Source organism: Epargyreus clarus, unplaced genomic scaffold (assembly GCF_041222505.1).
Source record: "Epargyreus clarus isolate Ecla_fem2 unplaced genomic scaffold, WU_Ecla_fem_2.2 ptg000025l, whole genome shotgun sequence".
In the NCBI taxonomy this organism is placed as follows: Eukaryota; Metazoa; Arthropoda; class Insecta; order Lepidoptera; family Hesperiidae; genus Epargyreus; species Epargyreus clarus.
The window spans coordinates 2008372-2036080 of record NW_027332232.1 but is presented as its reverse complement, the minus strand read 5'-3'; the positions used below and the strand labels follow the sequence as shown (position 1 = coordinate 2036080).

The 27709-nt window shown below is 39.1% G+C and overlaps 1 protein-coding gene across 1 annotated transcript in view; it reads right to left on the bottom strand.

Annotated features, from left to right (window-relative positions):
- LOC140752778 (unextended protein) overlaps nt 1-24644 on the bottom strand; it is a 118935-nt gene extending 94291 nt beyond the window's left edge. The window contains exons 1-7 of the mRNA XM_073087128.1: nt 24519-24644; nt 11432-11559; nt 10563-10714; nt 9678-9822; nt 8080-8210; nt 2821-2930; nt 2153-2314 (exon numbers count right to left, since the gene is read on the bottom strand). Coding sequence (XP_072943229.1) covers nt 2153-2314; nt 2821-2930; nt 8080-8210; nt 9678-9822; nt 10563-10714; nt 11432-11557 — 826 coding nt within the window. The 5' untranslated portion in view covers nt 11558-11559; nt 24519-24644. The remainder of the gene's footprint in view (nt 1-2152; nt 2315-2820; nt 2931-8079; nt 8211-9677; nt 9823-10562; nt 10715-11431; nt 11560-24518) is intronic.
- Nucleotides 24645-27709: the final 3065 nt, after the last annotated feature.

The following is a 27709-nucleotide window of genomic DNA, read 5'->3' as shown; positions in this document are numbered from 1 at the left end:
TTCGACATCGTCTCTCTGACTGACACCTCCGCGCATTAATTTTGACGACCAGCATGACGGAGCGATCACCATATCGGTCTGACGCACTGAGGGTCCCGGGTTCGACCCCGACCAGACAGACAGCTAAATGATGAATTTAGATTTCTGTGTCTCGGTCTAGGTGTTTGTGTTCGTCTCTGTGTGTCCGTAGCACCCACGACACGGAATCCTAGGGCTGTGATTTATTAACTTGTCGAAAGCGTTTTATTAACTTGTCTATGTGTGCGTCCATGACCCACGACACAGAATCCTAGTGCAGGGCTGTGATTGTAGAAAGCGTTTTATTAACTTCAGAGCGGACTAGCAGTTTGGCGTGGACTATTTATAGTATTTATATCTTATAACCACTAGTATCGAAGCCCCAGGTGGCCAGGACCTGATCCACCCATTGCCTAAACTTGGCAACTCGCGCGTACACCGCGGGGACGTCTTGCTGCCCACAGCCGATGCCCCACGCGACTAAACCAGACAGCTTGTAGCGGTCGTTGCCGATAGGACACGCTAAGGGGGCGCCACCGTCGCCCTGAAACAAAAAAATAAATTAATAGTTACTACATAATTGCTACAATTTATAATAGTGTTAAAAATATATTCAAATTATTTAATTATAGTATTATTTTATTTATTTTCACTGTCACTGGCTGGTAATATTGTATGAGTTAGCATAAAAAGAAAAAGAACGCTCTTGACGTTTGGGTTGTATTTTGCGCGGGAATAATAAAATAAAAAAGAAATTGGACAAGAAATTGTTTTATTTTATTAGTACCAATTATGCAATAGTTTAAAATTTTATCAAAATCGGACTCGTGACTCCTTTTAGCATTTTTCGTTAATTCTTATACTTTCGGCTTTGGCTCTGAAGGACATAGATTAGTAAAGATACTTCGCCGCCTTGAAATTGAAGGAAGCCACAAACGGCTTATTAGTAAGTTCTTTATTTGAATTCTTGACAAATGAAAACATTTTTAGAGAAACTTTACGAATAAATAACTAATACTGCGTAATTTACGTAATAAATAAATAATTATTTCAAATATTTTAGGGACATTTTAGCACGGAGACGTGGCAAAACTTTTTTACGCAACTATTTCAATTCTCAAAAGTGGGTACATTTTCTTGTTAGGAGTGAGTAATCTTTACTAATTTAAAACATAGTTTAAATATCGAGTTCGTATTTACCGTGCAAGTATCCTTCCCTTCTTCGCCGCCAGCGCAGATGAAGCTTTCGTGCAACTTGAAATGTTTCCCAAGTCTTGTGTTCTGGAGGAGACTGTTGCAAGTCGGGTTTGGTACCGTGTCCACCTCAACCCTCTTCAGCACCACGGAGTAGCGGCCTTTACCTCCTGGAAGAACATTTAGGTTTTATTCTATCAACAAATGATGTCGGGCCTTAAAAATATCTGAACTATAAGTACTAAAAAAGGAACAAAGCTACACTGACGTAATAATAGGGTTTTGGGAGTGTTTTATTTACATATGTATATTGTATACCTATCAGGAACCCCTTTCACTGATTTTTTAAATAAAGGATATTTATTAGCAAAAACATATATATACGTTAAACGGAACGTCGGGCGATAACAGTCGGTCAGACATGCCTCGTATCATGGCAAGTGACGTCACGTAGCTAATGTTCAAGGAAAACGGTAGCTAAAGTTCAGAGGATAAACATTGAAAGTTATTAAGCTTTTATAAAGTTTATAAATATTAAAATCGAAAAATGGACAATGTGACGTCACGTTCAATCATGTGGACGAACATGAAAATTTAATGATTTTATTTATGACTAGCTGACCCGGCAAACTTTGTACCGCCTCAAAATCTATTTATCAGATAATTATATTCATATAAAATATAGCCTATGTTACTCGGGGATAATGTAGCTTTCGAATGGTGAAAGAATTTATAAAATCGGTCCAGTAGTTTTTAAGCCTATTCATTACAATCAAACAAAGATTTCCTCTTTATAATATTAGTATAGATTTACTAAGAAGATCACACGCACTTTTTAATTATTTCTGAGCTTAGTTGGCTTATAAAATATTTGCTTTTAAGCTAACAACAATTTGATTGATATTTTCACTATAGGAAAATTCAAAATCAATTTACATACCAAACTTATCCTTCCCCCATCCATTAGCGACACAGTTCTTATAACCATCGAAGGACTCGTCCTGGTGAGGCATGCAGATCACGTTGATGTGGTCCGCGAGCTGCACCGGCTCTTGGAGACGGAGGAGCCCTATGTCATTCCTCAAGCTCTTCGGGAAGAAATCTAGAACATTCGAATTAATGCGGTTAAATTTGTTTGAGTGCGTTTGATACAGCTACTCATTGACAGATGGCGCTGTACACAGTAAAATGTGATTGATAAATAATAAAATAAAATAATATAACTTTTTTAATATGTGAGAAAATGAATTCGTGTCGAGGCAGCGTAGTAATGCGTGTAGGTTTTGCCCAGCTGTGAGAAGAAATATGTGTCCAGCAATAAGGCTTTCCTCAAATGACTAAAAAACTCAAGTTGCACAATAATGGTTCGAATTAAAATAAGGCTATTTCCAACAGATTTTTACTGGATGTGGTAAAATTACGTAAGTAAGCGCTTACTGCCGCCCATAGACATCTGTAATGAACCTCAAATAGAATTCGATATTCCTACCTGAGGTCGACCACACATGCGCCGCTGCCTCTGAGGACTAAGCTGGAATGCCTCGGAAAAGTATGTCTCCCTTACACCCTTCAAACCAGAACACAGCAGCATTTAACAGGAATAAATACCTTCTCGTATACGGATTTCATCGACAAGTCTCTCCTGTGACTGCAAGCGTTCCTTGGTAGTCTGCGTGTCCCACTCTCCAGCTCTGATCTTCAGGGTTCCTGGAGCAAATCTGGAAGAAGGTTTATTGGTAACCACAGATCTCTAACAATGAGAAAGGTTTAGAATACATTTATTAATTGTGACTATACCATTTAACATTGTTATGGATGTGTGTGATGTCACAGCACTAAGCGGAAGCGTTTATTACACTGTCTTGACAGTCGTCGTCATGTGGGCATTGTATGCAAATATTAATAAACGAGCTTTTGCCCGCGGTTTCGCTCGCGTTACGAAGTAATATTTTCATCCCCTATTTTATCCCCTTGGGGGTAGAATTGATCAAAATCCTTTCTTAGCGGATGCCTACGTCATAACTTCTACCTGCATGCCAAATGTCAGCCCGATCCGTCCAGTGGTTTGGGTTGTGCGTTGATAGATCACTATGTCAGTCAGTCACCTTTGAGTTATATATATATAGAATAGAATATATAGAATAGTAAATATAGTTGTATATATTTAGAAATATTATTACTGTATATCTGGTGCGTCATGCCAAATATAGAAGACCACCACCCAATAAGGAACCCAAACACAATATAAACTTGAGATAGCTTGAAATTCTACAAATAAAACGGTCACCCATCTAACTTCTGACCGTACAGAACGTTGCTGAAATTTTAGATCAATTACGATGTGTACAAACCGAGGTAATACGTGTAAGAAAAGGCGCCAAAATTTCACTTTTCGTCTGTATAAAATTTCCATTCAAATTCAAATTTTTTATTTGCTAGAACACAGTTATTACACAGACATTATGTAGGTATATATTACAGTCCACTGTTTTCTACCTGTATGAGGTTTGATATAAAACATAAATTAAAATTTGTTACTAACTGATTTTTTTTTTTTTTTTTTTTTTTTTTATATGTAACCTAACGATAAGGCAGACGGGCTGCCTGATGGAAAGCAGTCACCGTCGCCTATGGACATTTGCAACACCAGAGGAGTCGCCAATGCATCGCCGGCTTTGAAGGAGAGCTCTTTTTACACCCCTCTTGAAGAGCCCCATGTCATAGTCCTGAGGGAATACCTCAGGAGGAAGTTCATTCCACATTTTGCACGTACGCGGCAAAAATGATCTATTAAACCGAACCGTGGAGGACCGCCACGGGTCCAGTTGATGTGGATGGAACTTCATCCTTCGGCGAGTGGTGCGATGAAGGAAAGGCGACGTAGGCACCAGATCAAACAGTTCCTCAGAACACTCACCATTGTAAAGTCGGTAGAACACGCAGAGGGAACCTATGTCCCTCCGAAGGCTTAAGGGTTCTAACCGATCAGAGATCACTGGGTCATCGACGATTCGCACCGCGCGTTTCTGTACGGAGTCAAGTGGGTTAAGTTGGTATTGTGGTGCCCCTGCCCAGAGATGCGAGCAGTACTCCATGTGGGGCCTCACTTGCGCTTTATAAAGCAGCAGGAGTTGCCCCCCAGTGAAGTACTGCTTGGCTCTGTTTAGGACGCCCAGTTTCTTTGAAGCCAACTTGGCTTTAACTTCCAAATGACTCCGATACTGCACGTCGCACGAGATGTCGACTCCCAGGATCCCTACACTTTTACCAATGGTGAGCGGGGTACTTTGGAACTTAGGCGCTATGACGAATGGGGTTTTTTTAGCGGTAAACGCGCAGACTTGTGTCTTCGAGGGGTTGAACTCAACAAGGTTAAGACGACCCCATTCCGAGACCCGCTCCAGAGAGTTCTCGATTTCAGACACAAGTCGGATTCTGCTTTCTTCCACGAATGTCCGAGAGGTGTTCGCACGGCCTGTGTACACAGCATCTCCCGTGCTATCATCTGCATAGCAATGAATGCCACCGATTTTTAGCAGCATATCATTGATATGCAGAATAAAAAGCGTGGGAGATAATACAGACCCTTGGGGCACGCCAGCGTTGATGAGCTTCGTGTCTGAGCAGCACCCGTCAATTACGACCTTAATATGCCGCTCAGACAGAAAGCTGGCAGTCCATGTGCACAACCTCTCGGGAAGACCGTAAGATGGTAACTTCGCGAGAAGGGCCCTATGCCAGACCCGGTCAAAGGCCTTAGCGATGTCCAGGCTTACGGCCAATGCCTCCCCGTTGCTCTCAACAGCCTGCGCCCAACGGTGAGTGAGGTACGCAAGAAGATCACCAGCTGATCGGCCCTTGCGAAAACCATATTGGTGATCGCTGATCAGCCGGTGCTCTTCCAGGTACCTAAGGAGCTGCGTGTTTACAACACGCTCCATAGCTTTTGAGAGCAGGGAGGTTATCGCTATAGGCCTATAGTTGGCCGGGTCGCTGCGGTCACCCTTTTTGGGAATAGGGTGTACAAGGGCAACCTTCCACGAAGACGGTACTTGTCCTGTGGTGTAGGAAAGCGAGAATAGGCGCGTTAAGACGGGAGCCAACTCGGGAGCGCACGTCCTGAGCACCACTGCGGGGATTTCGTCTGGCCCGCTCGACTTCTTGATATCGAGGGACAATAGAGCTCGCCTGACAGCCTTCTGCGTAAAGCGAATATCCGGCATAGAGCTCTCACACCGCGGGATGGTAGGCGGTGTGGCCCCTGTGTCATCAAGAGTCGAGTTTGAGGCAAAGAGGGTACCAAGAAGATCGGCTTTCCCCTTTGCCGTGTGGGCCAGAGAATCATCTGGTTTCCGCAGGGGCGGTAGTGAAGACCGGCAGAAATTACCCTCGACAGCTTTGGCCAGCGACCAGAAGGCTCGACTCCCGGAGGGGTAACCAAGTAGCCGCTCGCCAATTCTGCCGATGTGCTTAGACTTCGCCTTGGCCATATGCTTCTTCGCTGAACGGGAGGCAGCATTAAACGCGGTTCGGAGCTCGGGGGTTTTTGGGTCCTTGCTAGCGTGTGCTGATGCCCAGGTTTGGAAGGCCTCCTGCTTAAGGCTTAGCGTTTTAGCACAAGACCCACCAAACCAGGGCTGACTCCGCCCGCCGACGGACACGACAGAGTTTGGAATGAAACACTCCATACCCTGCCGTATCACGTCGGTTACAGACTCAGCACACGAGCTAGGGTCACCCGAGACGAAACATAGCTGCCTCCACGGGTACGAAGCCAGGAACTCCCGGAATCCGTCCCAGTCTGCTGACTTGTAATGCCAAACTTGTCGTCTCCCGGGGGGACGTGTCTCCACGGGGTACGACAAGGGCACAGTCGAACTTACCAAGCAATGGTCAGAGGATCCAAGGGGAGCCTTGACCATTACTTGGTAGTCCACCGGATGGGTAGTCAGCAGTAGGTCCAGCAAAGAGGCAGTATGGGTCTCTACATCAGGCACCCTAGTGAAACCAGGTACGACCTGAGAGAGCCCATATGCCAAGGAGAAGTCATATGCAGATCTCCCGGCAAAGTCGGTGGTCCGGGATCCCAGCCAATCAACATGATGAGCGTTGAAATCACCGAGAACCACCAACTCTGCCGAAGGACACTGCTGCAGCATTCTGTCAGTTGCCCACTGGACGTGCTCGAATAATCGAGTTGTCTCCACGTCTCCGCTATAGGACCTATACAGGCACGCGTAGACACGGGTAAGACCTCCGACGTCCGCGCGCAGCCACAACAATGATAGGTCCTTGTCTTCGAGAAAGCTGAGACGGCGATAGCAGACGTCCCCCCGAACATACACACATACCCCGGCACGACGCCTGAAGGCATGTTCTAAATTGTAACCGGGGTATTCCAAATACGATGTATCGTCCGGGGTAGATATCTGCGTCTCCGTCAAAAAGAGAAAAGCCGGCTTTACCGTCTCAAGGTGGTGGTGGACGGCATTCAGATTGGAATGGACTCCTCTGATATTGCACATATCCACAGTAAATGTGGAAGAGGTCGCCGCTGTGCAACTTTTCTTCTTTTTATTTGGCTTTCTCATAGTTGGTGGTTGTTCCAAAAAGGGCGGGAATTTGAAAGGATTTGCAATGCTCCGCCGACGCCTCACGGGACAAAGTATGAGTCTCGTGACACCGAGCCTACGGAGGTGATGTGGGATGCTGGCGCGGGGGACGGAAGGGCCCCCGGTCCCCCCCGTGCACGACTACCCGGCTCCACTCCGGTCTCTTACTCCGGCAAGGTAGCCGCGCAACGGGATTTTTCGCCGGTTGGCGGGACAGCCTCCCGGGCCAGAGGTTAACAGTGTTGCCCGGGTTCGGGTCCCCAACTAACCGGCGGGCGGCCAGCGGACAACCGTTTCACCGGGTCTCCCTGGCCCCCGCGCCAACACACCACGCCCCCGGGGGCAACGATGCTTAAAGAGACTCAACGGACCCGTAAAGTACGCCGTCGGAAGCACCACAGGGGGATGGGAAGGGAGGGATAAGGGGATGAACTGGCTCCCAGGCGCACTACCGAAACACGACGAGTCGTTATTAGCGGTAGACTCCGACCTGAGGGTGGTAGCTAGCCAGGCAGATCCCACGAAGAGATCTTACCACCAAGCGAGACACCTTCGGGAATTACGCCAGGCGGTGTCAGACCCAGCAACCAGTGGGACCGTCGCAGTAGGATGTTAAATGCCCGAGTAGACGCTGCTGCCCATCTACCCGGTAGATGCCCTTAGTCGGCTTCTACGACACCCACGGGCAGGTATGGGGTGGTCTATTCGCCGCCGGAGCCACACGGCACTAATCTATAAAACAAAACCAAGTGTTGTCAAATGTTACTGAATTTTTTAATATTATTTTTAGTGAAATTGTCTCTTACATATTTTTTGCTAATCACTTATGATTCCTATTTTACTTCATTTTTATGGATTATTTGGATTTATTCATACCGCATATATTAGTTCATAACATAATTTATTTATGAAGTTAATGCATAGCGTTTCGTAATTAATAAGTTTAAAATTAGGGTACCACAAACATGTCTGGTGATTAGGAAAATAATTATAGTACCTGAATGGCATTAGTTGATTAATAATACTAATTATTATTCCATGTATTATTCTTTTGTGTAAGTATGTCAACACTATTTTATAATTTGGTTGATTTTTTCGTGGATTAACGATATGGATTTTAAAGTACCGTATCGGGAATCTAGTAGTAAGTGCTTTATTTTAACGCTATCTAGTATACCAGAAATTCATTAATCAAGCTTTATGTAGCGCCATCTAGTATCGATTAGCGGAAATGCTCAACTAATAGCAAACTTACTTGAAAGCGACGTGCGCGCCTGTCATCACAACCTGAGGGTGAATGAGGACACCCACACCGTAGTAGCTGTTATTCTGAGCGTCCAACAACGCCACCACCCACGGGAACTCGCCGAACTGGGCTTCGTCTTTCTGTAAATCAACATATTATATTATAATTAATCTCTATATAATTCTCGTGTCACAATGTTAGTTACCGTACTCCTCCGAAACGGCTTTACCGATTTTCACCAAATTTTATATGCATATTCAGTAGGTCTGAGAATCGGCTACTATGTATTTTTCATTCCCCTAAGTGATAAGGTTTGTTCACCCTTAACATTTTTTTATTTATATGACAACAACGTTTGCCGGGTCAGCTAGTATCATATGTATAAGATTGTAGACACCACTGTTTTTTTCCTATTTCTGTCTTGACTTTAAGGTTACACTTAATTATACGTCCTTAGGAATAGCAACGAACCTCTGGTGAACCTCAAGTAGGACTCTACTATACTCTACTATACTATACTATACTATACTATACTATACTATACTATACTATACTATACTATACTATACTATACTATACTATACTATACTATACTATACTATACTATACTATACTATCTGGAGTTGATTATAGACATCCATGAACAGTTGCCTACTGATAACATGAACTGCATGCTTGTAAGCTACTTCTAATATTGATATAACTTTTTTTTTTTTTTGTTTTCGAGGGGGAAACCTTCAAAAGGTAACCGACGACGTGGGAGCGACGCCGGGTTATGTGGGATTTTTACCGCACTAAAACCCCCCCGGTGGCCGTCCTCGGCGCTTGGTGGAGAACTCCGGGATCTCCGATGGAACACAACCGGAGTCCTCCGAGCGCGATGCCCCGGTCGGGCTCTGCCCTGGGGGGAGCACTTTACGCTCCTCCCGCACACCTGGTGTTTACGACGGCATGCGACCACACATGCCGCCGTTCTTCCCGGGGTTGCTCTCCGGACGGTTCGAGCTCCCACTCTTGCCGCCGGCAACCCCGAAGCCCCCTTTTAGTCGCCTCTTACAACAGGCAGGGGATACCGTAGCCCTATTCTAGTCCCGGAACTACAGGGACAAATATTGATATAACTAGGAACTGCTTGAGCTTGCTGAAGTATTCCCGGAGCGCTATGACCCATGTCATATGACCCATTTTGAAGAGCCCCATGGCTCTTCAAAAAAGGTGCAAAAAGAGCTCTCATCCAAAGCCGGCGATGCATTGGCGACTCCTCTGGTGTTGCAAGTCCATAGGCGGCGTTGACTACTTTCCATCAGGTAGCAAGTCTGCTTAATCGTTAGGTTAGGTTATTTCTACCTTATAACAGCAGTGTTAGGCGCTGCTGTGTTGCGGTTTGAAGGGTGTGCTAAGGGAGACAGACTTTTCCGAGGCGTTCCAGCTTAGTCCTCAGGGGTAACGGCGCATCGGTGGCCGGCCTCAGGTAGGAATATCTAATCCTATCTGGGGTTGATTACAGATGTCCATGGGCGGCAGTAGCCACTTACCATCAGGTGGACTGCATGCTCGTCTGCTACTCTTATATTATAAAAAAAAGGTTATCCAAAAAAACTACTTACAGTAGATATATGAAAGTCTAAGCCCTTAACGTTCCTGTAGCCGCAGCCCTTCAACCGCGAAGGGTCTGGCTGGGGTAATGGTATGTCCTTTATCTTTGGGATTTTGCAGCATCTCTCGACACTCTCTTGACAATTCTCTCCGAACCTGAAATAAAATAGAAAAATGTCTTTTATAAACTTGTAATTTGCCCTATGTCCAGTACTTTTTGTACTTTCTCTCGGTTTCGTCGTCATCTCATTATTTTTCCATTGCTGGGCACGGGTCTCAGAGTGAGACGGATTTAGGTCTCAATCTTCTACGTCAGCTAAGTGTAAGTTGGTAGATTTATTTTTTATTTTTTTATAATATAGGAGTAGCAAACGAGCATGCAGGCCACCTGATGGTAAGTGGCTACCGCCGCCCATGGACATCTGTAATCAACCCCAGATAAGATAAATTCCTACACGAGGTCGACCACTGATGCCGCTACCCCTGAGGAGTAAGCTGGAATGCCTTTGAAAATGTCTCTCTTAACACACCCTTCAAACCAGAAAACAGCAGCGTTAAACGCTGCTGTGTTTCGGTTGCCCTCAGGCGGGTACGTTTCGTCACGGTACTTTCCTTTATTATTATAGCAAGATAATTAATTACTTTAGTGATATTATATACTTTCAATATTACACAACGTCATCTATTGTTGAGTAGCGAAAGCAATGGTGGCGGCGCATCTGTGGCCAACCACACGTATCTTATCTTATCTGGGGTTGATTACAGATGACCCTACGGCAGTAGCCACATACCATCAGGACTACATGCTCATCTTCTACTCCTATATTATAAAAAAAAAAACAGATTTAAAGGACACGTAGTGCCATCTATTGTCGAGTAGCGGAAGCTTCACATACCTGACATCGAGCTCGCCATAACCAGTGAGAGTTGGATCATTCAGGTTGATAGCGTTCAGGTCGCTATCGCAGAGGTAGTAGGGCACACATTGGCATGCGTCTCCATCTTTATCTTGATATGTCGATACCGATGTTGTTGGTGTGATTGTGATCTGAAATTAAATTAATTTTAATTAAAAACAAGTTAGCAGGTAAATGAAGTGCAATTAACAGGGTAATTGTCATAAAACATGTCGTTAAACAAACACTATGTAAAAAAGCCTACTATAAACTAAGTGATTATTTGATTGACAAAACGGTGTGGTCTGAAGTAGTTCCAGCTCATGTACCATTAGGTTAAGTTTGACATTGTAAAAACATGTTTTTTTTTAAAGATGTGTGTTATGGAGTTTCTTTCGCCGCTTTTTCTCCATAACGAAACACCTTGTGAAGTGGTGGTAGTTGTATTGACATTCAAAAAGTGCTCTGTAAAGAACCTACTTTGAAGTAAAAAAATGATTTGATTTGATTTGAATTTAATTTTACAAAGTAGAATAATTTGTGGTTTGACTCCGATATCACCGCTACACCTATTTCTGTTATAACAGCAGTGTTAAGCGCTGCTATGTTCTGGTTTGAAGGGTAAGGGAGATATACGTTTCCACATTCCAGCTTAGTTCTCAAGGGTAGCGACGCATCTGTGGCCGACTTCAGGTAGGAAATCTTATTTGGGATTGATTACAGATGTCCTGTGGCAGTAGCCACTTACCATCAGGTGGACTGCATGCTCGTCTGAAACTCCTATGGCACAAAAAAAACATTATTAAAATAAAATGAATGTAGGTAGTAAGTAAAAAATACTAAGATGTTAGTTATTTTAAGTTACTTACATCCTCTAATTTATTATTAGTTGGGGTGGAGGAGGGTGGTTTCCCGAAAACCTCTTCCAGGATAGATTTATCTAATTCCTGGGCTGAAGCACCTGCCAGCACCAGGAGAGTGACGAATACCAGCATTTCTGAAAATTCAATTTATTTGTTGTCAACATAAAAAAATATATTTTTACCACGCTTTGGGTTGTATGTATGTATGTATGTATGTATGTATGTATGTATGTATGTATGTATGTATGTATGTATGTATGTATGTATGTATGTATGTATGTATGTATGTATGTAACGGAATCTTTGAACTCGACTTTTACCCACTTTGAGCGGTCCGATTAATTTAAAATTTTGAACAATTATCAAGAACCGATGACAATACACGATTTTAGTAATTTTATCCCATTCACCTCATCAGGATCGTCAGAAATCAGGGTTATGATTTTAGTGATTGCGATTTTAGCGTGATTTTTAGTTTTCAAACTATAACTATTTATCTCCATAGGTATAGATTAGTAAAGATTACTCACTCATTATTACAAGAAAATGTGACCAGTTTTGACAATTGAAATTATCACTGTCTATTCGTGTTTGAAAAATATTTAAAAAATGTAATTTTTAGATCATTTACGAATGAAACGATATTTCTCCGCACTTTTTCTTCGATTTCGTATTTTTGCACCACGTAACTGCACATGTCGGCATTGTTCCACGTGAATTACACCATGACAGCCATTAAATGGCTGAAAAAATGTCAGCCGTTTAAGCCATTTAATGGCTTCCTTCAATTACAAGGCGGTGAGCTATCTATACTTATCTATGTCCATAGGTTATCCTCTCGTGTGGAGACAAAAATCCGGTTCTGCCTAACATTACTAAATTGTAGGCATTATATTGCACTCAATGGCAGACTAAGGTCGTCAACTTAACGTCATTCAGTAATCATAATTTTAATTACTCACTAATTTTAATTTCTGTATTCTCAAAATAAAGATGATATAGAGTAAAAAATAATTACCTATAGTTTCATCATCATCATTGTCCCACTGCTGGGCACGGGTCTCCTCTCATAGTCCACCGACTTCACATACCTTTGAAAACTTTTTTTTAGCTATTGCATAGCTTCTATCGCGGGCCTTGAGCGTGGAGACCGAATACAGAAATTCCGTAACGAAAAAAATCTAACACCCCCGACCGGCACAGCGGTGATACTTTTTAGTAGCCAGTTGACGGGTTAATGACTTTTTGCATACTGCATAAATAAAATAAATATATAATTGTAATTGCATAAGTTGATAAAAAATGCTTTGCAATAGCTTTACCGCGCAGTCTCCGAGTGCCACACGTATTTTTTTTTTAAGAATTCTCAGGTATGCAGGTTTCCTCACGATGTTTCCTTCACCGTTTAAGCAAGTGATAATTAACTTCTAATACGCACATAACTTTGTTAAATCAGAGGTGCGAGCCTGGGATTTAAACCTCGGACCTCTCGATCAAGAGGCCGCGTTACTTAACCACTAGGCTATCACTGCTTGTATAACCTATAGTTTAAAAACTAAAAACCTCGCTTGTGGGATCACAAGGAAAATCGTTAATCCTGATGAGGAGAATGGGATAAAATTATTTAAATCGGGTATTGTCATCGGTTCTTGATAAATGTTCAAAATTTTAAATTAATCGGACCGCTCAGAATGGGTAAATGTCGAGTTTAAAGATTCCGTTACATACATACAGGTCAAGCTAATAAAAGCGTGGTAAAATGAAAAAAGCATACTTATACTCCTCTTCCCCCCGGACCGCCGTATGGTGTAGACGTGTTTCTATCCTGCGTTAACATTGTTTATTTAAAAATAAATACATTTTGCGTAAATTAAATTCATTAACAAAAATAGGAGTGCATAAGTCATAAGGAGTTGTTTTCGCGATATTAACAATACACAGTGAAAGAGAATATATCAGAACCCGTTGTGAGAAGAGTACGGCTCATCTTGTGAAAGATAAGATACACAAAATCGGCGGTGAGACACGTATAGCAAGCAAGTGTTTCAACCAAGTGAGCGAATAGTGCGATCTTTGTTGTACGCGCCTATTTACGTATGCGCGTGCGCCCTTTCACACATTGCATAAAACGGACGAGAGTAAGTGTCGTATTTAGTCTCCTGGTACCTGTGACGTAGCTGCAAAGAGTGATACCTGTCGCACGCGCCTACAAGCATATCTACGTTCCTGCCCACGCCCGTGAAAGATCGTGTTGGTTCGACTTCGACGTAAACGCGATCTCTGTTGCACGTGCAAATAGGTGTGATAGGGACAGTATAGACGCATCGTGCCTCCCGCGCATACCTATGAGCGTTACATAAGGGGGTCCCTCTTACACACGGCTTGATTTAGTTGCGCTGCGCCTTGCGCCTGGTAAAAAATGGAGTCGTCATCAGAAGATAACACTTTTATGGAAGCAACAGAATATGTATCAAAACGATGTAAAAGTGGTAACAGTGATTGGATGAAGAAACAATTAAGTGATTTCAAAGAAGATATAATGAAAATATTGACTTTATCTTTAAGTAAACAGGAGGAAGAACTAAAGTTGGTCACAACTACATTAAAACAGATATCACAAACTAACAACCACATTGAGGGCTCTGTTACATACCTGACAACTCAAAATGAGGAATTCAAGAAGAAAATTGATTTACTGGAAAGCCAAATCAAAGATTACAAGTCTCACATTATATCCCTTGAAAACAAAATTGAGGAAATTGGAATTAGTGTTCGGAAAGCAAATTTTATGATGAAAAATGTCCCTAAAAGAAGAAATGAGACCAAGCAGGACCTACTCGATATGGTTATGTATTTAAGCCAGTCAATTGATTGCAAAATGAGTAAGTCGGATATAAAGGACATTTACAGGATTCGTGGTAGGAATACTGAACAACAAAATTATACGTCTGTTATTGTAGAAACCAGCTCCACAATTTTAAAGACTGATATTCTTAAAAAAGGCAAATTGTTTAACATTAAAAATAAGTCTAAATTGTGTTCTAAGCATCTGGGTTTCAAAAATGATACAGAGGTTCCAATTTTTTTGTCGGAGCATTTAACGACAAAGGGGTCTCGTCTTTATTTTCTTGCTCGAGATTTAGCCAAAACTAAGTCTTTTAAATTTTGTTGGACAGCTTTTGGTAAAATTTACATTCGAAAAGACGAAACCTCACCGATAATTACTATCAGAACTGAAGCGCAGGTCCAAAAAATGCAATTGGAGACTTGACTAGCCGTTTTGAAACCCAACTGCTTATTTTGCGAAACACATAAAATTTTATTGTTTCTGGAATTGTTTATATACACTTTCACTTTTACTAGTGTTAAAACAGTTCGAACTTGTTATTCTGAAACGGATTTTTGTATATTTCTCTTTAGTAATAATTACTTTAATTGTAATAACTACACTACTCCTTGTATTTACACACACATAACACACATACATTCTTTTCCACACATTACACATGCATTCAACTTTAATGTAAAAAAATTATACTATAATCTTGACACACATATGTCAATTAAAGTTATAACACCTTACCTAAATTTAGCTCTTTACTACATGGTTTCCTTCCTTATGAATGGTTGCTTAGTCATATATCACATGCACATGCTGAAGTCATATAATAAAGTAAATATCTATGTACATAATATTATACATACAGAAACGAATCATAACCTAACAAGGACGTCTATTCCTGATATTATTATTAATGGATAATAAGGTCTTACACAATATCAAAGAATTGGACAAATTACACATAGCACGCGCTATTGAATACAATACAAATACAATACAAAAATGCTTTATTGTACACCAACTAATAAATGACAAATATTTACATACATATAATGAAGAGTACAATAGGCGGCCTTATCACTTAAAAGCGATCTCTTCCAGACAACCATAGAGTAATTGAAAGAGAAACATATTAGACACAAGAAACACAGGGTAGGGGTGTACAAATGTAAAAACATACCAACTAGAATTTATCTTTGGACATATCAGCAGCTAGCGTAGAAGGTGAAGAAAGTAAGGGATAGAGATATTACAGAGAATAGGAAAAAAAAAAAAAGATAGGATAAATAAATACAAATAATAATAATATTTTAAATATATATCAGGTTAAAGTGCTAGGTAAAATTCCTTCACTTGTCTTTTAAAAGAATCTAGTGACTGTGCGCGACGGATAACAGATGGTAAGGAATTCCATAGGCGCACAGCCACTGCAGTAAAGGATCTGCCGAAGAAGGATGAGGAACAAGGAGTTGAAAGGGAAAGATTTTCATTAGAACGAAGAAAGCGTGTATCGTGAGAAAGATGTAGGTAATGAAATCGTTCCCTTAAGTAATTGGGACTGTTTGAATTAAACAGGACGCAGTATAAAGCAGAAAGAATATGAGTATTCCGACGAAGACGAATAGGGAGCCACTTGAGTTTCTTTCGATACTCTGAAATGTGATCATATTTACGAATTCCAAATATGAACCTGATAAACAAATTTTGAATACGCTCAAGCTTATTAAGTTGCTCCTCAGTTAGATCTAGATAGCAAACATCTGCATAGTCAAGGATGGGATGCAATAATGACATTGACAGGGAGATTTTGGTCGAAACTGGTAAAAAGTTGCGGAGCCTCCGGAGTGATCCCAAAGACAAGAATACTTTCCTGCTGACCTCGTTGATCTGAGGAGTCCAAGACAGACAGCTGTCTAAGTAAATACCCAAGTTTTTTACTGTCTCCTTTAGGGGCACTTGAACACCATCGAGCAAGATCACAGGTAAGGTAGTAAATTCAATTTTATTTAATAATCTTGAGCTGCCGATGATAATAGCTTGGGTTTTTTGAGCATTTACTTGCAATCCGTGCAACTGGCACCAGTTTGAGACAGAAGTCAGATCCGCATTTATAACACCGATGGCTATTGAATGTGACTGTTTAGATCTAAATAAGCAAATCTGTGTAAATAAAAATGATTTTACAATTATCTCTCAAAACATAAGAAGCATATACCATAATTTTGACGATTTCTTGCTGTTATTTTCCGAATTAAAATTTTCAACAGATGTTATTATATTGACTGAGTGTAGGCTTAGCACTAGCAAACCTATACCCCAACTAAATAATTACCATTCGTATAAAACAAAATGTCAGTTGAACCAAAACGATGGGGTTGTTATTTATATTAAAAAAACGTTAAAACACCAAGTCAAAGAAATAAAATTAGCACAAGCGTCTTGTCTCCAGCTGGATATCCTTAATAACGTTATATTATGTATCTATCGATCGCCGTCATATAGCAACATTGACTCCTTTATTAGTTCACTTGAAAGTCATTTAGATACTCTATGCGGGCAAAATAGTATTATCATTGCAGGGGACATAAATATAAATATCAAACCCAAAGATTTTGAAGTATCTCATGAGTACAAAAATAGGATCGCATACTTAGGTATGCTGGCTAATCATGGTGTTCTTCCCGGTCATACCTTACCCACTAGAGAAAATAATTCATTAGATCATTTCATGCTAAAAATAAATAATAAAAAGTTGTCAGCTTGCATTGCCATAATACATACTTCTATCACTGATCACTACACAACACTCTTAGTTTTATCTAAAATAAAAAATAATGTACATTTAACGAAAACGAAAACTATTATTGACTATGAAAAGGCCATTGCACATTTTAAACGTCAGAGTATAAGTGAGTTATTGTTTTGTAGCGACCCAAATATAATAACAAATAAACTTATTAATTTTTTGGCTGAATCTTTAAAATCTCACACAGCAATTGCAACGATCCCTAACAGTAAACGAATAATTAAACCATGGGTAACTCCTGGTATCCTACGCTGTATTAGAAATCGAAATAAATTACAAAGGCTTGCTCGCAGGGATCCACATAATGAAATTCAAAATATAACGTACACACGTTATAGGAACTATTGTAATAACTTGATTAAAAAAGTAAAAAGGAAATATGAAAGGGAGATATTCGCCAAATCGATTAAAAACAATAAATTACTTTGGAAACATATAAAAACAGTTACTTACTCGGAACAGTCAAAACAACACAATACAGAATTAATAAATATTAAATCATCTCCTTCGGCATCAGTAAATTTTATTAATAAATATTTCATTGATATTGGTTGGCAACTGGCAAATGAAATTAAAAGTAGACTAAATAATAATCAATATAGTTTAACTCATAGTGTTATTATATCTCCATCAAATTCATTTGTATTACTCGACACAGATATAAATGAGGTAAATAGCATTCTAATGAATTTAAAAACTGATAGCGCCCCAGGATGGGACAACATTTCCACCAAATACTTAAAAATGGTTAGGGAGGATGTTGTCCCTATTATTACTCATCTTACAAATAGCTGTTTCAAACAAGGGATCTTCCCAGATCTACTTAAAAAATCTATTATAACTCCTATACACAAGGGCGGGGACAGAGATGATATTAGTAACTACAGGCCTATATCTGTCTTACCAGTCATATCAAAAATAATTGAAAAATTGTTAAATAATAGGTTACTAACATACTTAAATAAATATAACATTTTATCATCACACCAATATGGCTTTAGATATGGTAAATCTACAGAGGATGCAATTGCATTTCTGTCCTCATTAGTCGTAAAAAATCTTGACAGCGGCAAGAAATGTCTGGCGGTATTTCTAGATATAAAAAAAGCATTTGACACCGTTTCCGTTCCTATACTTGTGTACAAACTGGAAAAAGTAGGAATTAGAGGATCTTCATTAAACTTGATTGAGAATTATCTCTCAAACAGAAAACAAAAAATTAAGCTTGAACAGTATACTAGTGAAGATTTGTCGGTAGAGTATGGTGTACCTCAAGGTAGTGTGCTAGGGCCTACTCTATTTTTGCTCTATATTAATGACCTCTGTAACCTTAAACTTCAAAATGCAGAAATTATATCTTATGCAGATGATACAGCTATTGTCTTTACTGGGGATACGTGGAAAGAAGTTAAAAATCTTGCGGAGAAAGGAATGGTACAGGTAGCTGGATGGCTAAATAGCAACCTACTTAGCTTAAATACTGCTAAAACTAAATATGTATGTTTCAGCATTTATAGTAATACACAACCAACAGAGGACTATAATATAAAAATTCATGAGTGTAAAAATTATGTCAATTGTATGTGTCCTGTCATTGAAAAAGTTACAAATATTAAATATTTAGGTATCATAGTGGATCAGAGACTATCATGGCATCCGCACATTGAACAACTTATAAGCCGAACTCGTAAATTAAACTGGATATTTCGTAATCTCAGGCATATTGTTCCGCGAGATTCGAGGAACAACCTTGTTTCAAATAAACTCTTAAATAACATATATATCGCTTTGGTACAGTCAATCTTAGTGTATTGTATTACAATTTGGGGTGGTGCAACTAAAACTAAATTTATCCACTTAGAACGTGCACAACGCGGGCTGATAAAAATCATGTACTTTAAAAAGAGAAAATTTTCTTCGGCAGAACTTTATCGTTTAAGCAACCTTCTTTCGGTTAGGAAGCTATATGTGCAACATACTGTAATAAAAAGACATAAAAATATTTTACCATTCAAAGCTGATAACAAAAACAGGAGAAGGAATAAGGTAGTTCCTATTCCTCAAACCAAAACACTATTTGCAGATATGCAACTAGACAAGAGATCATCTCTCCTTTACAATTTAATTAATGATAGGCTAAAAATACATGATAAAACAAAATATGAATGCAGTAAACTTGTTACTAATTGGTTAAAAACCCTTACTTACGAGGAAGTAGAAAATCTGATACAAGGTTCAATTACATAGGAAAAATAAATAAATAAATAAATAAAATAACACACACACACACACACACACACGCACACACACACACACGCACACACACACACGCACACACACACACACACAACTCACACACTAATACACTGTGTAATACTTTAAATATTTATTGTGTCCAATGTTTTTCTATGTGCAATGTTGGAAGAGCGGGGCTCACCTAACACAAGTAAGTAACATTGCTTATCAGGTGGGCTCCAATAACTTTATATATAAGGAAAACATTGTAGAGAAGTAAATAAAAAAAAAAAAAAAAAAAAAAAAAAAAAAAAAAAAAAAAAAAAAAATATAATAATTTTGTTGTATTTTGCAAACCTAATACACAAAGAACGGACTATAAGTATGTACATAATATCTGTGTAATAGTTGTGTCTGGCAAATAAAAAACTTGAATTTGGATATGAGGGCCGGGACGGAAAGATTTTTTGATTTTACAAAATTACAATTATCTTATACATTTAATTTAAAATATGTCTTTTTTATATTATTTTAATTATTATAATGTTTTGTTGTAATTATTATTGTAACAAGTCTTGAAAATAAACATATTGTCTCATAGACTTATTCGCCGGAAAATACATATTTCAGTGCTGTTGTGTTTTCGGCGACCTTTTTTTTCTGATTTATAAACATCTCAAAGAACTTCTGAACACCTTTTTTTAACTAAAGTCCGCTAAACATTATTATTATTATCATCATCATCAACCCATTACTGTCCCACTGCTGGGCACGGGTCTCCTCTTAGAATGAGAAGGATTAGGCTATAGTCCACCGCGCTGGCCAAGTGCGACTTGGTAGACTTCACATACCTTTGAAAACTTTAGATCTCAGGTATGCAGGTTCCTCACGATGTTTTCCTTTACCGTTTAAGCAAGTGATAATTAATATCTTATAAGTATCTACCCACGTAACTTTGAAAAATCACAGGTGCGTGCCTGGGATTTGAACCTCGGACCCCTCGAACATGAGGCCGAGTTTCTTAACCACTAGGCTATCACTGTTTTTTTACGACTAAATAAAAATAACTAAATATAACAATGTTATATTTTATTTGTAACTGGCAATATAATATAATAATAATATAATATAATAATTTTTAATTAAATAACTACAATACAATTAAAAAACAATTAAACAAAAATAATATTAATACAATATAATTAATATACTAATTAATCATATAAATGTACTTAATATTTCATTACCTTATAATAATTATAAATACAGGTGGCAGCCCTACTCACAATCGTGAACTATTACACAAACATAGGTTTTCCCATTCGACTACTCAGAAAACTTGTTTATATATAATTTGCGTTTGATTGCTTCTCCGTCTGGCCTCACAGAATCCTACATACCTTATTTTATTGATAACTTATCCGGTTGCCTACATATGCTACTTATCTTTTTTATTTTATTATCAACCCATTACTGTCCCACTGCTGGGCACGGGTCTCCTCTCAGAATGAGAAGGATTAGGCCATAGTCCACCGCGCTGGACAAGTGCGTATTGGTAGACTTCACATACCTTTGAGATTTTTTTTATAAATCTCTCAGGTATACAGGTTTCCTCACGATGTATTCCTTTACCGTTTAAGCAAGTGATAATTAGTATCTTATATTTAATAAGCATATAACTTTGAAAAATCGGAAATGCGTGCCTGGGATTTGAACCTCGGTCCCCTCGATCGAAAGGCCGAGTTTCTTAACCACTAGGATATCACTGTCTGGTGCTATCTGCTATCTTTTGTAGTAATAATCTATACATCTAATGTTTTGTTTCCAAAGATTGATTTTTGATATCTGCATACTCCCTAATATTCCCTTGTTAATATTCCCTAACATTTTGTATCCCTAATATTAATAATTAATATTCTATTTATCTAGTCTTGCTTACCATAGATCGATTTTATAATATAGGAGTAGCAGACGAGCATGTAGTTCACCGATAGTAAGTGGCTATTGCCGTACGGACATCTGTAATCAACCCCAGATAGGATTAGATTCCTACCTGACGTCAATCACAGATGCGCCGCTACCCCAGAGGACCAAACTGGAACTCCTCGGAAAAGTATGACTCCCTTACCACACTTCAAATCAGAACACAGCAGCGCTTAACACTGCTGTTATAACAGAAATAGGTGTGACGTTGGTGCCGCCAGAGTCGAACAACAGAAGGCTCTACCACCTTCGTGCAAGTGTACTGTCCCACTGCTGGGCACGGGTCTCCCCTCCCGCCCAGATTATAATTTTTGAAGTAAAAACTTCTTTAGCGACTTTTGTGATGGGTAAAAAATGTTAAACTCGCGTCAGGATACGTGACCTTGTCCCTGTAGCCCCGGGACTAGAATAGGGCTACGGTATCACCTGCCTGTCGTAAGAGACGACTAAAAGGGGGCTTCCGGGATTGCGGACGACAAGAGTGGGAGCTCGAATTGACCGGCTAGTGACCCCGGGATGGACGGCGGTATGTGTGGTCGCATACCGTATGTGTGGTGCACACCAGACGGTGTGGCGAGCGTCAAGTTCACCTTTTTTTTTACGTGGGGAGACCCTAATGGGTTCCTCTCTGCCGCGGGGGCAGCTGAGAGGATATGCCGGACTCTTACCGGATAAAACCCCACGGTGTTCCTCTGGACGCCCTTTGCCGGGACTACGGGTACGCTATATCATTCGTCGGCGGTCCCTGCGAAAAATATATTCCGGACAAAGTTTCACCCGCGTGCCTGGGATTTGAACCTCGGACCCCTTGATCGAGAGGCCGAGTTTCTTAACCACTGGGCTATCACTGCTTAGCGTCAAGCTCACCTAGGCGGAGCCCGATGGGGGAACCGCTAAGTCTGGAGTCCTACACAGCGCCGAGGACAGCCACTGGGGGGGTTTTAGTGCGGTAAGAGTCCCACATAACCCTGTGTCGCTCACACGGCACCGGATACATTTGAAGGTTTCCCCCTCGTTAACAAAAAAAGGACACGTGGCCTGATCTAAAATACAATTAAAATAATAAATATTATATAAACTTCGATATTTAAATCAATTCGTGCAAATTTCCCTAACCATTGCAAAATATCAAAATTTGTGGCAATACAATTTGCATAAATTATATTCCATATATTTTTGAGTTTCAATTTAAGAGAATGAATTGATAATTACTATTTCGCGCAAACAATCCGCCATTTTGATTTTTTTTCTAACACCTATATAACAATAAGGAATAAAGAAACTGGCTAAAGACTTCGAGAAACATAAGTCAATAAAAGCGTGCGAAAGGGCAATGGAAAGCGGTTGAAGATGAAGACTTGTCAATCGAAGAATCGACAGTTAAAGAATAAAATATACTTAAGTAATATTATTGATTTAATAAGATATTACTTAGATTGTAAATTATATATATAAGTAAATAAAATTTGTTAAAAAGGAAGGGATGTATCCTGAAACTCTTTTAACTTCACTCGGGTCATTGAGACGAATGTAATGACACCTTAATTGTCGACGTTCATCCAGCCGTTTGTTAGATCCGACCAAATAAAGAAAGACAAACATACAAGATACGCGCGAAAAACATAACCCTCCCTTGGCACTCGGGTAAAAATTTAGAATCAAGTTTTTAATCAATCTTGTAACGATCAGTTTTATTACATAACTATTTATATTAATATTAGATGAAGTTTAATGCCATAAAATAAATTTATGACGGAAAAATACTTGATTATATCGTCTTTTAGGGTTCCGTACACAATGGGTAAAAACGCAACCCTATTCAAATCAAATCATTTTGTTTTATTCAAAATAGGTTCTTTACAGAGCACTTTTTGAATGTTAATACAACTACCACCACTTCACAAGGTGTTTCGCTATGGAGAAGAAGCGATAAACAAACTCCATAACACACATCTTTAAAGAAAATGTTTTTTACAATGTTAAACTTAACCTGGTTCATGTGGAGCTAGAACTACTTCAGACCACACCGATTTGTCAATGAAATAATCACTTAGTAATTACTTAGTAATTACTAAGCCTGCCCTGTCTGTCCGTGTGTCACAGGGCTTTACCTCTTCAACCGTAATAGATGGATATTTTCATATTTAGGTGTAGTTAGGGAATAACTTTGCACAAATTGCTTTAGCTATAAAATAACTATCATTTATATGTGGTAAAATACAATATTTATTTAATGCGCTATCGTACACACACATTACAGTCTTACGAATAATTGATCAGGTCACGTGTACTGACGCGAGTTTAACATATTTTACGAAAAAAGTGCACAACGCCGCTAAAAAAGTTCTAACTTCAAAAATAAATGAAAATTTGATGTTACGGAACCCTCCGTGTACGAGTTCGACTCGAATTTGGTGCGTTTTTTATAAATATCAGACAAGTTTCGTAAGTTATAAAAATTTAAAACCACAGAGAAGACATTAACATATTTCATTGTATTATGTTTAGTTTATCATTCAAACGTTCTTTATATATCATTTAGTTTTTTAGGGCTCCGTATCCAAAGGTAAAAACGGAACCCTCTTACTAAGTCTCCGCTGTCTGTCTGTCTGTCACAGGGCTCTATCTCCTGAACCGTAATAGGTAAACACTTGAAATTTACAGAGTGAAATTTATTTATTATAACGGTGGCCGCTAAAATGTTTATATAATATAAAATGTTTATATAATATACAATTATTAAATGAATATGGAGTACACAGTATAATAGGTACATTGCCGCTCATTGACATTTATAATCAACCCCAGATAAGAGGTCAGCCACTGATTTTCTTTTTTATAATATATGAGTAGCAGACGAGCTTGCAGTCCACTTGATGTAAGTGGCTACTGCCGCCCATGGACACCTGTAGTCAACACCAGATAGGATTAGATATTCCTACCTGAGGTCGGCCAAAGATGCGCCGCTACGCTAGGACTAACCTGGAACCCCTCGGAAAAGTATGTCTCCCTTACCACACCCTTCAAACCAGAACACAGCACCGCTTAACACTGCTTTTATGAGGTAGAAATAGGTGTGGTGGAGGTACCACCGTCGAACAACAAAGGGTTCTACCTTCAAAAGCGTTGCTACCTCTGAGGACCCAGTTGGAATGGCTTTAGTAAGGGTTTTTACACTTTGGATACGGAACCCTAAAAATATTTAAAAATATTATCAAAAAACAAACCTGCTATAAAATCGTCCTTCAAATACAAGTAACACAATTACAAAACGAAATCACAGTTCATAACTAAACAATTATATTTTTTTGGATTAAATACTTAAATATTAGGATTAAATTAAATTTTATAAATACACGTTGTTATTTGCGTCTGTTTATACAACGACTGGCGTCCGCTTCGTATTGTATGTGTGTTTATTTATATGTCGTTTATAGCAAGTTCTTCTCAAGTATAACTGCTTTAGTGAAGTTAGGGTACTGTCAGACTGACTGTCCGATATCGTGTGCGGTAATCGGATCAAGATAGTATGATTTATATTTTTACCACGCTTTTATTAACTTGACCTGGGGGGTTACTACCATCTCTTAAAACAATATTATTTTAATCATACTTTTCCTTTTAAGCAGGAAATTTAACTTTTTAAGCAAAATATGACAATTTCAGTTGGTTTTATACAATGGATAAGCGAAAAATAAAGGGTTTAAGTTTGTTCAACTGTGTATGACGGAATATTTTACTATTTTAAGGAGGAAATAAAACTTTCCTGAACTATGATGGTTTTTAAAAGATGGTGGTAGTCCCCCTGTACGTATGTATGTAACAGAATGTTTACCCACATTGAACGGTCCGATTAATTTAAAATTCTGAACTTATGAAGAACCGAAGACAATACACGATTTTAATAATTTTATCCCATTCACCTCGTCGGATCGTCTGGAATCAGGATTAACGATTTTCTTTGTGCGATTTTAGCGTGGTTTTTAGTTTTTAAACTATAATTATTTTATAATATAGTAACAGACGAGCACGTAATTAAGATGGGAAGCTACTGCTGAAAAACTAAAAACTGTTATAACTCTAGATGATTGGATTCCTACCTGAGATCGGCCACAGATGCGCTCGAAAAGTATGTCAAAACACAGCCTTCAAACCAGAACACAGCAGCGCCTAACACTGCTGTAATAACGTGAGAGAGATATAGTTTGAATTTAAAGGCTTCTTTAAGGAAAATCCTTATATAAAACAAACATTGAAATTCAATCGGAAATTCCCAAATTATTTTCTAATGTGGTCTAATGACGCACTGTGTTCTAATTTTAAGGGATTAAGGAAATAAATAATTTCCAATTTATATCAGCACTTCGATACAATAACAAAATATCAATTTGTTAATTGTATCAGGCGTTACTTTGCGGAAATCCATGCTATTAAGTTAAGATTAAAACTACTTCGCAAAAATCCGCTACAAATATGTATGATGGTATATAAACCATGCAGTATGTACCACCCTCCCTCAAAGGATGCAGATGCAAAATATTAAAAATATACACCACTATACAAGATTTTACATAATGCTGTTGAGGCGCAGGAACTTCACAATCAGCTTTGCCGAATATTAGTCCCAGACAATTGTCAACGAAGCCGAAAGCACAAGTTATTTGTGGTTCCGCCTTCCCGCACTGTGTCGCGCGCTAAATCACCTGTTCCGCGCACACTTGCGACATTGAACGCGCTCATGGATCGTTATCCGAACTGTGATGTGCTTGCTGATGACTGGAAGCTGATCATATCTGTATGCTTGGAGTTCTGTGAGTTAGATCTGAGTTAGATGTTAGATCTGTCTAGTTAGTGTAAGTGGCCTCGGCCGTTCTAATTATATCAATAAAATAAATAAATACCACCACCAACACGTGTTTCGCTCCAAAACGGAGCATCATCAGGGTAAGTTGACTCTTCGACGGTTAATCGTTAAGTCGGATTGTTACGATGTAGTTTTATTCATAACTTAATAATTTACATGTTAGAATACAAAAACAAATTAATAATTATTTTAATTAATAACTATAGCTACCTGAATACATTGTACATCTTTTTGATCAGATTAATAATAAAAAACAATAAATTATTCTAAATAAAAGGGACTACTAATTTATTAAAATCAGCAAATATCCGTCATATATTACAAATTAATTATCACTTGTTTTAAGGGTGAAGGAAAACATAGCGAGGAAACCTGCATACTTGAGAAATCTATACTAATATTATAAAGAGGAAAACTTTGTTTGTTTGTTTGGTTGTAATGAATAGGCTCAAAAACTACTGGACCGATTTTATATGCATTATAATATATGAGTAGCAGAAGAGTATGCAGTCCACCCGATGGTAAGTGGCTACTGCCGCCCATGGACATCTGTAATCAACCCCAGATAGGTTTAAATATTCCTACCTGAGGTGGGTAATGCCGTGCGAGAGACGCGCCGCTACCTCTGAGGACTAAGCTGGAACGCCTCGGAAAAATATGTCTCCCTTACCACACCCTTCAAACTAGAACACAGCAGCGCTACACTGCTGTAATAACGTAAGAGAGATATACTTTTCCGAGGCATTCCAGTTTAGTTCACAGGGGTTACCCCTGTGAACATCTGCATCTGTGTTGCATCTGTGACCGACTTCAGATTGGAATCTGGTCTTGTCGTGGGTTGATGTGGGGCGTTGGGCGTTGATGTGGGGTGGGGCGGCAGCAGCTGTTTAACATCAGGTGAACTGCATGCTCGTCTGCTACTCCTATATTATATATCGGTATAGGTATATTTATTGTATCATTCACTATGAGTTTAAAAACCAGCCTTGGAGCTTGGTAATTGGCATATATTCCATCATCATCAACCCATTAGTGACCCACTGCTGGGCACGGATTTCTCAGAATGATAAGAATTAGGCCATAGTCCACCGCGCTGGCCAAGTACGAATTGGTTGACTTCACGTATTTTTTTAAGATTTCTCAGGTATGCATATTTCCTCACGATGTTTTCTTTCAACGTTGAAGCAAGTAATAATTTCTAATACGCACATAACTTTGAAAAATTGTGCGTGTCTGGGATTTGAACCTCGGACCCCTAGATCAAAGAGGCTGAGTTTCTTAACTAGGCTATCACTACGTTTTAATATATTTACGTTAGGCATAGATAAGTATAGATATCTCACCGCCTTGTAATTGAAGGAAGACATTAAATGGCTTAAACAGCTGACAATGTGTGAACCATTTAATGGCTGTCATGGTGTAATTTACGCGAAACAATGCCGACATGTGCAGTTAAGTGGTGCATAAAACACGAAATCGAAGAAAAAGTGCGGAAAAAAAACGTTTCATTCGTAGATATTTTAAAAACTACATTTTTTAAATATTTTTCAAACA